General features: G+C 44.2%; 1 protein-coding gene across 30 annotated transcripts in view; it reads right to left on the reverse strand.

Annotated features, from left to right (window-relative positions):
* The window catches only part of MAP4 (microtubule associated protein 4), a 2534981-nt gene that overhangs the window by 197378 nt on the left and 2322179 nt on the right, over positions 1 to 15424 (reverse strand). For 26 of the 30 annotated variants that reach the window (XM_069645850.1, XM_069645857.1, XM_069645873.1 and 23 more), the window contains one exon: positions 3266 to 3337. The exons of the other annotated variants lie outside the window; for them this stretch is intronic. In XM_069645850.1, the coding sequence (XP_069501951.1) occupies positions 3266 to 3337 (72 nt within the window). The remainder of the gene's footprint in view (positions 1 to 3265; positions 3338 to 15424) is intronic. 30 annotated transcript variants of the gene reach the window in all.

Consider the following 15424-nt stretch of genomic DNA (forward strand, 5'->3'; position numbering starts at 1 on the left):
CTCACCGATGGTGGTGTCCCTTCTGCCCAGAGGATGAAGAATGGCTCCTGGAGTGGGACCTCTTTTTTGTTTTCTTGCGGTTCTGGCTCTTGTCGGGAAGAGTGTCTCCTCAGTCTCAGCCTCAGATAACCGGACGAGCGACCGCACCTGAGACTTCGGCGACGGTCGGCCCAAGGCCAGCTTACTTGCTCTGTCACACACAGACTTCGGTTGTATCTTGGCGCACGACGCACAGGCCTCCGTGTCATGAGTGAAACCCGGACACCACAAACAGACGTCATGTGGGTCTGTCACTGACATTTTGGCCTTGCAATCCAAGCACCGCTTGAAACCCGAGATCTGGTGTGAAGAAATCGTCGGAGGTAATCAAACGAATTTACTGAAAAACTTTCAGTGAAACTCAAGCAAGTTCCTGTTGCAGCGTGTGATCACGTGGAAAAAGGGAACTAAGTCACGGGGCGTAGTGATGAGGTATATATGTATGGCGCCTGACGTCACTTCCGGAGCTGACGCTTGACCACTGCGTAAGACAGACCAATGATCGATGGTCCACTAGGCTCCCTGTGAAAAGGTTTCCGAGCAGCAGAGCTGTACAGGGATAGCTGTCAAGGTGATTAATCTACTGGAGAAAAGCAATCAATTGAAAGATAAAAGTTAAAAAAAAGTTTAAAAAAGATGGGTAAATGTGTCAAATGAAAATCAGCCAATTCAGAGAGAAGACGTTCGTTGGGGAGAGTGGATTATAGTCCATTAAATAAGCAGTTTCACTACACTTCAATTTTCCCAGGGCAATGAGGTCAATTAGCAGTTGGTGCCAAGATAGGAAAAGGCTCCCAAGACAACTTAACTCACAAATGTGTGAAATAAGTCAGCTCCGTTGATCCACTTTGGTACTGAAAACCCAGTCAGATGGGTAGCAGACAGTTATTTTGGGGTACAGGCTTTCAAAGTAGATGCATACTTGCATACAAACTACAAAGATACTTTCATGTTTGTCTCGGACACAACAAAGAAAGGCTTTCAATGATGGATTGATGTGTTTTAGCTCTTAGAGGTTTATGTTGGAGAAAGTTTAGTGGGGGTCACAGATCATGTACTCACAAGTCGCACAGACTAGCTACCCAACCTTAATCTAAAGAATATGTTTAGAGAGACTTCTGTATCTTGGAAGATAAACGTTTGAATCAAGAATTACTTTCAAAGGGGCATCAATAGACATTTCTCACAGTCAAAGAGATGGGAGACGGGAAAACAAAATGGCAAAAATGACAAAACAGCACAAATTTTACTTTGGGCATTTTTAAGGCCATCCCTTGAATCACAGTACAGAATTGAGTAAAGAAAAACGTGGAACTGTCCCTGCCTGTAATAAGGCTGGAATGGTACTTTGACTAGAAGTAGGACAAAGTCTACTGTGCTTTTTGGACCAGACAGAAACTTTTGGTCCATGTCGCTTTCCACTGGACGCTAATGGAGCTAGGTCGTTTGGTACAACAGTTAATTTTGTATAACATCTTGCTTCTACAGAGAGGAGGAGGTCCCTTGAAAAGGTTGTGAAGGTGGTTCAATGAAGAGAACACCTACTTAGGCTGTAATGGTTCCAACTTGCACTGTCTCACATGCCAATTCCTTTTGCCACTTTGAGTGACCTTTGGTTGTTAGGCTACTTCACCACTTTAGAACACGTTCTGGTGTTAGGATTAGACTTCTCACTGGAAAAAGGCACAGTGTTGCAATAAATCCTCGATTCAGAGTTCTTGCTTGATCAATGTGATCTCATATGGGAAGAAAGGTTGACTGCTTGCAGAGGTGTGGGTTCTAAAAATAAATTAATACTTGCATATGCTTGCTTATGTAAGAAAGTCATGAAAACATGGATAGGCTGGGTAGTACAAACCAAAGAAGAAAGTTCAATAAAGGCCAGGAGGACACTGGGAGACTCATATGGGGCAGAGTCAAAGAGTAACCACACTTGTATACTTAACTACCCATTTAATTTCTTTTGTGCGGCTGCGTGTAACATATTTCAGTCCCCTACCCTCTGGACAAGAAACGCCTTAAATTTGCCGGTAGAGAATGTACCATCAGAGAATTTAGCTTTCATAATCTGAAGTTTGGTCACAGAGGCCATTCATTCACCCACTTGACCTTAACCATTCCAACATACAAAAGATGAAAAATGTTTATCGGACTGGGTGAACTCCACACAGATAAACAAAGATTAGCACAGCAAGTGAACGCCCGGGATTTGGATCCTCCAAACTAGGCTAGTGAACTTTATGCAAAATGCATGTGTTACCATTAAACTAGACCGCATTAAGGGGTAGAAGATACATAAATAGCAACCTTCTTTTGAAACAAATACACAATGACTATTAGGCTGCCATTGTGAGAAAGAGCAGAACATGTATACGTTCAAAACGTATAATGCCCTGCTTAACAATCTCTTGTCCTGCAATCATGATGCGTGGCCAGAGTTTAACAATAGGCAAACTACAAAGCAACATACTGTTGTTCAAAGTCTAGGTAGAAGGAACTTGGGTTGAAATTTATTTTCTGTGCAGGCAAAGAAAAAGCAGCACAGCTGACAATTCTGGGGTGTGTCAATACACTTGGATACTGAATGGACAAGGAGCTCCATGAAGCTTAACTTGATTTGGAGGCTGCTGTCTAACTACAGGTGTTGCAAAACTCTTTTTTATAAGACGACATTGACCCTGGCCAACAGATTCGAGAAAGTTAACTTGTGTGTTACTTATAGGGCTAGAAAGTCATCTGAGTTTGTTTAAGAGCTTGGGCAGCAGATAGATAGTTCTCAGTGAAATCAATAGCAATACACTGTTCCTAACAAGGGTTCTATGCAACAAACTGTGATTTTGGTGGTTTAGGAACATATAAAATATTTTTATATGGAAGGAACAAACAAATCAAACTATTTCAGATTTTAGTGGGCACCTCAAAACACAGCTACACATTCCCACTTGATAAAAAATAACATTGAGACTAAATCAACAATCACCAATAGTTATCAAAGACCAGACACATACCCTTAGCACACCTTATCAACCAGAGGACAGACAAAGCAAATGTTAGCTTGTAAACTAAAATGCAAGTAGCCTACTTAAACCTGGTGCCATAAATCCAATACCTTAGCTTCTATCAATGACCATGGACACTTGAACAAAAGAGCACATATATTAGCGTTCACAAAAAAACCCAAATACCATCAAAAATCAAAGCAGATGGAAGATGGTCTACTACTCACGTTGGCACTGACTGGTCTGGGTTTGGGAGCGTTGGATGGTGGTACTCTGCAGCTTGGTGCTGGTTTTGCAACCTGGAAATGACAGGCATTTTATTTCACTGTTCTTAAGTTGAACAGCTTAGAGAAGTGATTGGAAAGGTGAAGAGCATAGATTGTGAACTTGGACAGAAAGAATAAATTGCATCCTGGAGCCAAACCTTTATCACAGATGCCGGAATTGATAGAGGATCCAAGGGCAGAGTGAAGAGATAATGCAGGAGAGCACCAGGCATGAGAATAGGTGAGAAAGATGGACACTGCAATCTCACTCAAAAAGATACAAGCATACCCAGAGAAGAAACACTGGCAGCGTGAGGACCCAACTTATCAACCCATACACATACTTATCTACCCACAGAAGATGAAAAACGGGAGAGTGAGCACCAGGAACCCTGCTTTCCAACACTTAAAATACAAGTATACCTAGAGAAGATGCTAACAGTAGAGGGTGAGGGCACTCTGCGATCTGGTTTTGTTACCCCATAAAAGGGGAGTGCAAACATTCATATAGTACACATTACAGCTGGGAAAAACAGGCAACTGGGAAAAAGATGGTGAAGACAGAAGCAAACAATCTGAAAGGTGGCTTAAAAGTCAAGTTGGAAAAGGAATCTTTAAGCATCCACTTGACACGTTCTAATGGAATACAAACAAACCTGGTTCACCTGCATTCTGTATGATGCAAAGCTAATGCAAAGTGTCTCAGCTCACAATGAAACTCCCTCAGTTCAGGATCCCTACTCCCCACCTCTCCAGTGACTATACCTACCTCTGACAACATTTGGCACCTATATCAAATAATATTCACATCAGTCTAGAAAAATCGATCGGCTAGGGTTAAAGTTTGTTAACATTATAGTAGATGTATATTACTCACAAATGAAGTATGTGTATTATGGGAAAGTTCCCAGCACCCACTCTGCTGGGAAACAAACTGGAGATTACACATCATATATACCTTTCTAACATGATGAGGAAGCACATGATGAGGTTAAGAACATGAATATAAATAATGCATGAATTATAAAGCTGTGGAACTGCATAGTCTGGTAATAAACGGCCCCTTATGAATAACGTCATTATGTGCTTCCTAAACCGTGGTGTTCTTCCCATTCCACTGATAATAATGAATACCTTTGAAAGAGGCGTCTCTAAATCCATAAACCTGTTTCAACGTATTTCCCGATTTCTGTCTTTGGTAGCAAGGAATCCCAGAGCATGGCTGTGCCTTCTTCATTGTGATCAATCTCCAGAAAACGTGTCTTGTAAATGTGCGTAAATAAGAGAGTAGACTGACCTGTTCACTGGGTTTACAATCAACGTTCCAAGTTCTGAGACTGGTGATGGCTTAGTGTCCCCCTTCTACCTACTTTCCAAGTACCCAAGTCTCCTTAAAATAGATACAGAGTGCTGCAACTCCGCCGTCTTTATTAAGTATAGAGAAGCTGCACCTGCCAAACGGAAACACTACTCCAGACATCCTGGTCTCCTGCCATTTGATACTTAAACGCAGGAAACCAGGATGCTGAAAAATTCCTCGGCACCAGGGCTGGTGCTAACAAAAGGTGTCTAGGAGGCTGTTTGGGAGAATTCTCTTAAAAGGCTAATTTCCCAAACCTAGTGAGTCCCCCAGCAGCTTTGCTGGATTTTTGGAGTTTGTTTTTTTCTCCTGCTAAGAGTGAGACTCTTTTACTCCCACTCTTAGGCATGATTTGAGGTGTGTCTCTGACTTGATATGTGCTTATGGGCTATGGGGTTTCCTTTTTACTCCATAGGGTATCATCGATTTGTTTTATATGTGTTACACATCACCCTCAGTGCAGTAACACAGGGGTGTCATAGTGACCCCCAAACATAGACTCCATACCCTGGGACTGACTAGTGTCTCCCAGGGCATGTAAAGTCACCATTGACTTTACTAGTCCTAAATTGTGAACAGAACCAGTACAAACCATCATATTGTGGAAGTACTGGAAGGGGTTAATTATATTGCCCCTGGGTCTGTTTTCAAGGGGGCACTGTCCAGTCCCCCCCCTTGTCGAGTTTCTGGCTGGTGGCAGTGGTTACCACGCAAAATATTCCACCGGAATATTTCCTATGGGATTTTCCCATTGATTTTAAACGCACCACTTTTGAAGATACCGCCGGTTTATTTATTTAATATTAAATTCACGGTTGGGTCTTTTTGCCAGAACTCTTTAATAAAATGGCGTTTGTGCCCGTCTCTGTAACTCTGATCAAGGTCGCGCCCTTTGTTCCACTTTTTGGCAGGCTTCTCCACAGAAGCCCTCCAAATGGTGCCACTCTGTCTGGGTTCCACGGGATGTGAGGGGAGGGGAATTGGCACCCTGGACTGCGTGCCTTAGCAACTCAAGTCACACTCTATTCTGATTGGCACAGTGGTGAGCCGCCCGGCTCACCACTTGGCATGTTTGAGTGACAGCTAGGCTGTTGAATGGGGCTTTCTCTGCATAGAAGCAGGGCTTTTGGGACTGGAACTTCAGAAGTCGCCACAGGACCCAAGAAATCCGAAGAGGGAAGAAGCGGAGCCCTGCTGCAACAACCTCACCACTTTCCCCGACGACAAGAGGAGATCTTCTGCTGGAAGAGTCTTCTCCTTCTGAGCTGGTGGGATCAACCAGTTCGTCACTTCGCCTTCCAAAGACGTCTCTTGGTCGACTCACCCGTGCCAAGCACCCCGGCGACCGGATAGCCAAGCTTCACCACTTTGAGCGCGAATAAAAGGAACACGCCTTTTACCGACAAACTCCACGGCTGGTCTCTTCCCTGGGCAGTGCAACGACTACAAGGTTCCTCCTCGACGAGATCTTCTCTTCCCCTGGTCGAATCCACGACTTGCATCCACTGCCAGGAACAACTGCCGCCGCTGGAGCTTCCTCTCTCTTTAAGGTACTGTGTTCCACCTGTCCTCCCTTTCTTCGGATTGCTAAAGGTGACCCTTAAATCCTTGGCTTTCCAACTGGGTTGGCTCCAGACCTTCTAACTTTACTTCTCGAAACAACCCATCCTCTTTTGAACACTCTGCAAAGACTTTTAGTGCATTTTAAACCGTGTAATCGCTTTGCTCCATTTAAAGTGGGCCTGACCTATGAATTTTGGCTCTACAGTGTATACTGCCTTCACTGACTTGCTTTGGACTTAGAAAAGTGTTGGGAACTGTTTTATTTTTATGCTCTGCATTTTTCTCCCCCTTTAACCTAATTATTGGAGTGCCATCTAAGTTACACGCTTACCTCTGTTGTGACAAAAAGTGTTGTTTTAACTCAGACTTGTCTAGTAATTGCTAGGGGAGGTGTAAATACTTTTCTGATTATGTTTTGAACTTGCTTTGACTTATAGTGCTAGTGTATTTTCTAAAGTGTGTGTTAAATAAATAAATTATATACTTTTGATGCAAAGCCCTGGTCAGTGTTTGCTTGTTCCACTGTGTTTTTAGCCCTATTGTGCATACTCTATATACTGCCTTACTCTTCTTGAGAGACGTCTGACTGCTCAGCCACAGCTATCGGATAAATCTGGGTGGTACAGACGGCTACCAATTGGGTTTACTGCTTACTCCTGTAGTCTTAATCTTTTTGCAGTGTTCCCCCAAGGGAAATGCACAGGATTCTGCCTAACAGAGGCCAGCATCAAAAGGTGCGCCAGAAGGAAAATGTTGACCCACAAAATAAAAAACGTAGCCAGTTTTAAAGGAGACGGTGCCTAAAAGTTGCATCATCTGTTTTCTTTTTCCATCGACGTACATGGTAAAGCTTTATACGCCTCTTCTACGAAAGGTACAGGAAAAGCAGTCACAGAAGAGTCTACGAAAGGTACAGGGATAGCAGTCACAGAAGAGTTGGTTTAAGAAACTCTCTACCTCTTCTTGCCTTAAAAGTCTGCTGCACCATCTAAAATACTGCTGCCCGTTAGTAAGTGCAGGAAGAAAAGAGCATACATTGATTTATTGCGGGGCCTTGCACTGCTTGCCGGCGGTCCAGAGAATGGAGTTTGAAGGCCCACACCCTCTGCTTGGTACAAATAGCTAAACAGCAGATTAGATGCCCATGAAGTGCAAGTACATTTTATAAATACACAAAAAGGCCCAAGAGGCCTTCTACCGAGATTCAACAGAGTCAAATAGCCTGTTCTATGGGAAGGTGTCCACTTACTTGGGAAGGGATAGAGTCAGTATTATAATACTAAACACTCAACTTGGAACTGCAAAATTACCACCTCAATTTACCAATCCAGTTTATAATCACACCTAAAATCATGCCATTGCTTTACAGCTCTGGCACTTCAATTATGCTTCAGGATATTGTTTTTTTGTATTCTTCTAATATTAAAGTCCCACAGAGTCTTGCACATGTGTGCATAGAGCCCTTTCTACGCCTTACATTTAACTAAACTCTATAGCCCCTCTGCAAGGTTTGTACTGGGAAATATGGGTAAATGCCTCACTAGTCCAGGCATCAGTGCCAGGGGACCAACAAATAAATAAATCGTACCTCACGCCACTGTTAAAAAAAAAAATCCACTTTAGATCATAAAGTGTTCTAAACTACTTCCCGATTATAGGACTTTTAAGACAAGAGAGAATACCTTCCGGATGCCGAAACCACACATATAGAGGCAGCACAGTGACAGATGCCGTCCTGACCGAAAGAAGGGAAGCAGGCTCGAAGGAAACGGGAGACCCGGTGACGCGACCCCTGCTTCACACAGGGAAAGGGAATGAGTGGGAAACCCAGGTAAGACCCAGAGAATAATGAGCCGGGTGCTCATACTTGGCATAGTGAGACCCAAACTTATAAGAGGAACAATAAAGATCGTTGGGAGTCCCCTATTCGTCCTAGTGAAACACAAGCGTGTAATAATTATTACTGGGCTTATCACACTCGTCCGAGTTAGAAAGCAAGTGAACCCGAGAGTGATAATCGTTGCTGGACTCATATTCGTCCCAGTAAGGCGGCAAGTGAACCTGATAGTGATAATCATTACTAGACTCATTGTGCTAGTCCCAGTAAGAAAAGAAAGCAAGTGACTGAGAATCATTACTGGGCTCATCATACTCATCCCAGTAGAAAGGCACATGACCAAGAGAGTGGGAAGCATTACTGTGTTCATCGGAATCTTCCCAGGGGAAGACAAAGTACTAAGAACTGTGACAATAAGAAGATTGCTTACAATCCTCAAGAGAAAACCCGGACATTATAGAAAGAGAACTTGTTTGATTTACCCCGAGGAATGCCAATCAGGGGGGTCGGGCAAACTCAGGAGAAGGGGAAGCCAAGAAGTTGGAAAAGTCCCCCAAGTGAACTGAACGAATTAAAGCAACGCATAGCCAAGAACTATCTGAAGATCGAATACTGAGTTATAGGACCAAGAATAACAATCACCTTCTCTCTCATAAAGCTGCCCGTGCTGCTTTCTACTTCCTGGATTTCTCTCCATCTTGAACTCTCTCATCCCACTCTTCTGACGCTACCCTGGCCCTTCCCCAGCATTTCATCGAAGTCCATCCTCTCTGTCCTAGCTATATTCATGATGGCTCTACTGGGTTTCTTCGTCTTAGTACCGGGCAGGCACTTGGTTTCCGACAGAACATCAGAGTAACAGATGGACAAGGACTCTTCTGGTCATCTTCCATCAAGAGTGACATTGGCGGGTTGCTGATTGAGATGGGAAGGGAGTTCCTCGTCAGAGCGGGGGTTCTTGTCTCTCGGAGGGAGGGGGGAGTCTCTCGTGGCGGGGTCACGCTTGCTTCTACCGCTAGGGAGGGCATCGCATAGCAGGCTCCCCTTCCCAGCCTCAAAAGGAAAGCTCTGTCCGGCTCCTCAAGAAAATGTTAAGCATATGTAATCCTATTTTGAAAAAACATGGGTTTTGTCCAAAATGAAAAGTATGCCATATAAGTGGAGGAACAGAACCACTAAAAATGTGTCTTCAGCACTTACACTTTGCCCATTAACATGGCATTGGGTCTATTGGAAGAACTAGTTTCAAGCTAAGCATTAAGCAGCAAACACAAGATCAATCTAACTACCCTACGTGCAACACAAGGCACAGGCCAAATAAGGTTTATTGTATGCATTAATCAACTTCCCTACTCTGTAACCAAACATTAGGCACTCTTCACCAGGAAACACTCAATTAAAACATAGGCGCTGTAGTGATGGAATATTGTTAAAGATTCACAAACAACTTACCTTCAGAAACGTGCTATATCTTTAGGTATACAGTTTCCTCTCAGAGAAAATGGCAACAGGAGAGGTCTAGCACTGGAACACTTTCAACTGTCACTATTGGGCACTAGAGTGGTTCTAGTCAGGATCCTCACTAGACCATAATGCTGTGTGACACTGGCAGCTATGTCTTGAGTATACACATTTATATGGAGCTGCAGAAGTTCCTTTACCTCAGTTTCACCCTTTTTCTGTGGCCCAAAGAGACTAAGGATCAGATGGGCCGTGGGTGTGTGAAGAGTAACCTATAGGAGATACATGTACCAGGTAATGAAGACCATGACGGGGGTAGATTACAGTCTTCGTTTATCAAACATCATATCAACAAAGGAAAGGGTAGAGGATGGTAATGATTCCGGCAGGGCCAGTGCTGCCAGAAAATATCACATGCATTCCGTATTATGACTTGCTGCAGTTTTCTCAAATGCACAACTCCATAGTATTGTGATTATATACCTTTTTCCCCCATGTCATGCAGTTGACTCAAATCAGGAGCAGAAGCTGCACCTCCTCTAGACCTCACACCTAGGCTGGGGAAATGTAGTATGTCCGCCCTTCTATTTCATTTCCCTACCCCCGGGGCATGCAATCAAACCGTACCCGCCTCCCAAACCTCAGGTGTTTATTATTTCAGAAGTGTTACATTACAATAAAACAGTTTAAAATTGCCAGCATAAATGAGTGTACACACATCAGAAATAAAATATGTACAACAGTACATTTAAAGAGTTATACAAACACATAAGCAGCTGTAACATCAAACTAGTTCCTAAAAACGCAAACCCGCAAGGAACAATCTTCTAAATGCGAACGTCAGACTAAATCTTGGCTACCAACAGTAAAGTTGGAATAGGTCTATAATTGAATGGCTCAATGGAATCGGCATTAGATAGTTCAATAAAGGCAGGACCAACACTTGTTTACGAAACTGTGGTAAATGCCACTTTCAAGTGAGGCATTAGGTACGCCATTCATTAATATAGCAAGATCCTGAAGTAGCCATGGAAAAAAAACGACATTTTCTTAGCAGATAGTTGAACTGAAAGCCCAATAGTTTCATAAGCTTCAAACGATCAAGAATATCAGATTCTGATGAAAAACACTTTGTGAACTCTGCTGTAGGGTTTGAAGTCTTTAGAAAAAGGATGACTAGAACTAGCAGAAATATTACCTCTAACAGCATGTATTTTCTATATGAAAGAGACCCTAACTTTATCAAATATGTTTTCAGTATAAAATGATTACTTGAAGCTACCATGTTTTTAATGGCATTTTGCCATTTTTATTTTTATTTACTAGTATAAGTAGCCAAGTTAATGCGATCACTATAATAACTTTTTGGTTGTAAAATAGTGGATTTGTATATTCTGCAATTTGCTTTGCAAGCTGCATGATCAACATCAAATCTAGCTTTGCACCATAAGCGTTCTAGTATACAACCTTATTGTTTTAGCATATTAAGATAGTAAAACAAATTGGGTGGTATTGTGTTTGGTAAAATTAGTGGCCATTTTCAGTTTTTTATACAGCCAAATGATCCTGTGAGATGGAATTTCTATAGAAGACTGACTGCTATGCGAGTTAGAGAAGAGTTAAATGATCAAGATTTAAAATCGCAGGCTGTAACACACGCTTTTGGTGGATGCCACCCACCATTGAATCACAATTTATTCACAATCATCATCCACCATGTGCTTCATTGCATCTCTGCTTTCTACAGGTAAAGGGTCAAATACCTTCTAGACTTCACGCCATATGGCATATTGTTACTGCCCCAGCGTATCAGCACCATTCATTGACCAAAGTGCTGAAGAACATGGCATGAAAAACTAACCTTAGCTTCAATTATTTCTGACTATATGTAGGAAAATCTGGAAAAACATTAGGTCTGCCTCTGGAGTTTGCAGCACTAACCACCAATGAGTCGGCGAAAAGGTGGTCAAAAAGACATCAAGGATATCCTTGTATCGATCTTGGTTTCCTTTGAATATTTCAGTTTGAGGTCGGACTGAAACCAGACACACATGAAAATTCATAATGGGACCCTTAAACACCCCAAAATGCAATAAGGGCTTGTTCTTTTTAGACCCTTTCTGCTTTACAGTATTGGTGAGCGAGTTTTGCATGTATAGCTTTTTTTTATCAGGGAAACTAAGACCTCAATTGTGGTTTGGCCCCAATCAATCTTCAATATTGGTCATGAACAGCCTTTAAAGAAGCTGTGCATATTTCACCACTAGGTGTCATTGACATTCATTGGGGGTAGAAGCAGCTGCACCTTCATGTACAAGCATCCTGCAAGTGAGAGGGGAGTGTGCTAGAGGGGAAATGCAGTGATATAATTGCGGCAAAAATATCGCCTGTACAAAAGAATTGCCCTAAAAATGCTGTGGTCTGACCCGTTAAAGGTGTACCCCATTACATCTTTTAAGGGGAGCAGGGGTTGCGGGGGTGTCCCCTGCTCTCCTCAAATGGTATAATGCGTCCGGGGGTGTCCCCCGCATCCTTTACATGGACTGCGGCAGCAAAACCACAGCCTTTTTGCCGCAATATTTTGTGTCCACGGCCATTTTTGCCATGATTTTAACACATGGAACCGCTATAGGCATCCTTTCATGCACACTGGCGTTCAAATGTCCATTGCTCTCTGCACCAGCGGTGGCTGAGTGGTTGAAAGCCCATCTAGTATACTCTTGAAAGTCTAAGGACCAGGTTTATAATCGCGGATGAGTCTCTGGGCAAACGCCTCACAAACTGAGTGACCCCTAAAGAAATGGATCCCAGGATTCGATCTGCCTAATCATTGTTCCTTTTGATGTATCCGTTAATTCAAATATTTTACACAATGGCATTTACTGAGGATTTATGTTTTTTTCGTTAATCTACTCACTGCTTTTATTCCCTCCCACATGTTTTTCCAATCTATTATTTTTGTAGAGGTAGGAAATGAGCGCCAGAAATAAGTGTCCGTGAATTTGTGAATTGGTCATTGTTTTTACAGTATATATCAAAAATATGAGCCAAATTTATGTTCACTACACAGAGCACAAACAGAAAAAACCTACTGTACAATACATGTCAATGAAACCCCACCCCACTGCCTTAATTAAAAAGTGTTTAATTCAAGCTGCCTTCCCCTTGTTGTTGCCAAGAATTTCTTACCCGGTGTTATTTGATACTTGGAGGGAATATTTGAAACCGTGCCTGGTCATCTCTATACATAGAGACCATCACAAACTAGCAAGTCAGTGCACAGAACTACTCAACAAATCAAGCCACAATGGTAACTGCTGCGCCACGTGCACATAAGAAAACAAACAGTACCAGCATTTATATTGTTTTCTTTTACTTTTTTTATTAAACTATTTATTATGCAAAACAAAAGATAATAATTGACAATTATTGAGACAAATAACCTAGTTCAAAGTTTCCCGCATCTCTAACTCATCCCACCCCCTTTCCTAACCAAAACCTACCCCCTTCCTAAAACCCCATCAAACTTGACCCAAGATTCCCTGCCCACTACCTCTCCTTTTACCCCCCCCCCCAATCCTGTCCACCTCTACAGCCTGGTCTCCAGCTTGGTGCCACCCCTACCCCCCCCCACCCATTCTCCTCACTCTCACAGATAGGCAGTGGGGCCAGATGTACATGGCCAAAAAGGAAACCACTCAGCATCAATATCTTTTCTTTGTAATACACATGCTTCCTCCCCTGCACCTCCCAATGGCATCAAAATTAATAGTTCCTCACTGTAGTGACTAACGTACTGTACTCTTAGTCCATAGTCACCTTTCCTCCATACTGCATGTGCATCCCTCGCTAGGGACGGCAGACGGAACCGTTTTCACCAGAAAAAAATCTTCTTCCCTGTTAAATTTAGAGGCGTGGCCCTGGGAGCATGCGCTCCTGTGACTCCGCCCACCAGCGCCACTCTTCAATCCCCATTGACGAGTCGACAATATTTACCATTGCCTAATGACACCAGTATTATTAGAGGGGGAGGATGATGGGACGTATGGAGGAAAGTGGACTATGGACTAAGTACGTTAGTCACTACGATGAGTAACTATTAATCACTCTTACGTCCTGTCCCCTTTCCTCCATACTGCATGGGCGATTACAATTGAATGTAGCCCCAGGGTGGAGAGGAGACCCTCCTTAAGGAAACAGGTTCCTTAGAACCGCCTGTTCGAAAGCCGCGTCTGACTTGGAACCAGCGTCCAAACAGTAGTGCTGACAGAAAGCCAAAGGGGAGGCCCAGGTGGCCGCCCTGCTGATGACCTGCCCTGGCACCTGCCGCTGGAATGCGATGGCTGTGGCCTTGGCTCCGACAGCATGGGCGTGCATGTTAGCTTGAAGTTGTTTATGCTGCCGCTCCTAGGCCTCCTTGATGGCCGAAACCATCCACCTTGCTATAGAGGCCTTGGATGCCTGATAACCCGGCCTTGACCCCCCCGAAGGTGACAAACCGAGCGTCCGACTTGCAGAAGCCCTTGGACCTGCCCAGATAGAATTTCCAGACAGTGCAAGACCCTCTGAGCATCGTCCTTAGGAACGGCAAAAAACTTAGATGGAAAGCGGAGGCTACCTTAGGTGGAAACGCGGGGTGTGTCCTCAGGACAACCTTATCCTTGTGAAAAGTAGTATATGGTGCTGAAGACACCAGCGCCTGGATCTCACTGACTCTGCGAGCAGAGGCGAGATCCACCAAGAGAGCTGCTTTAATGGTGACCAGCCTGATGTCCCCGGATGCCATTGGCTCCAATGGTTTGTGCGCCAAGGCGCTCAACACTGCATTGAGGAAAGAGCCTGGCGAGGCCCGTCAAATGTCGCTTGACCACCGGGTTGGAAGAGGAGAAGACTTCCTCCTCCGAATTTCGGTAGGTCCCTATGGATGCCAGACAGGTGCGGCATGTATCCACCTGCACGCCTGAGTGGGCAAGGAGTGCAGAGAAGAAGAGTATATCATCCAGTGTGCACATAAAGGGGGTCGATGACCTTAAGGGTCGGCCCATTGACAGAACCTAGACCATTAACACTTGTACTGGCTCCTAGTAGCCTTGCTCCTAGTGCCCAGAGTGATTTCTAGGTTAGCCTGTGATAGACACAGGTGCTTCAGCGTAACCTGCTCAGGAACCACGCTGCAAGGGCGAACTTCTGTGGGACAGAGTGGATGACCCAGCCCCTCTTCTGTTGCACCACGAGAAGAGCTGGGCCCAGCGGCAGGCTAATGAGAGGCCTGTCCGAGAGGCTGAGAAGCTCAGAGAACCATGGTCTTCCGGGCCACCAAAGAGCTATCAGAATGATTTTGAGGTGATATGATTCCTTTACCTTGCAGAGCACCTTGTGTATCAGGGGTGTAGTAGGGAAGGCACACCCTGTCATGCCGCTCCACGGAATGCGGTAGGTGTCGCCCAGGGAGCCGGGTCCCTGCCCGTGCAAGGACGCAAACTGCTGGCACTTCTTGTTGTCCCAGCAGGCAAAGAGATCCACCTGAGGATGCCCCCATCTGCTGAAGAACTCCAGCAGCACCTGATCGTTCAATTGCCACTCGTAAATTGGATGCTCCCAGTCTACTGGGTCTGTCCGCTTCCATATTGGACTCCCCCGGTAGGTGGATAGCCCTCAGGTAAACGTTCTCCAGGGCCCAGTCCCAAATGCTGACAGCTTAGTTGCAAAGTGGAGGGGACCTGGTACCACCTTGCTTGTGGTCATAGTACATGCTGGTTGAATTGTCCGTCTGGATGAGGACGACTGTTAGGGAGAATTCTCTGTTAAGGCTAATTTCCCAAACCCAGTGAGTCCCCCAGCAGCTTTGCTGGATTTCTGGGGTTTATTTTTTTCTCCTGCTAAGAGTGAGACTCTTTTT

This window comes from Ambystoma mexicanum, chromosome 2p, assembly GCF_040938575.1.
Source record: "Ambystoma mexicanum isolate Mex_15411 chromosome 2p, UKY_AmexF1_1, whole genome shotgun sequence".
Lineage (NCBI taxonomy): Eukaryota > Metazoa > Chordata > Amphibia > Caudata > Ambystomatidae > Ambystoma > Ambystoma mexicanum.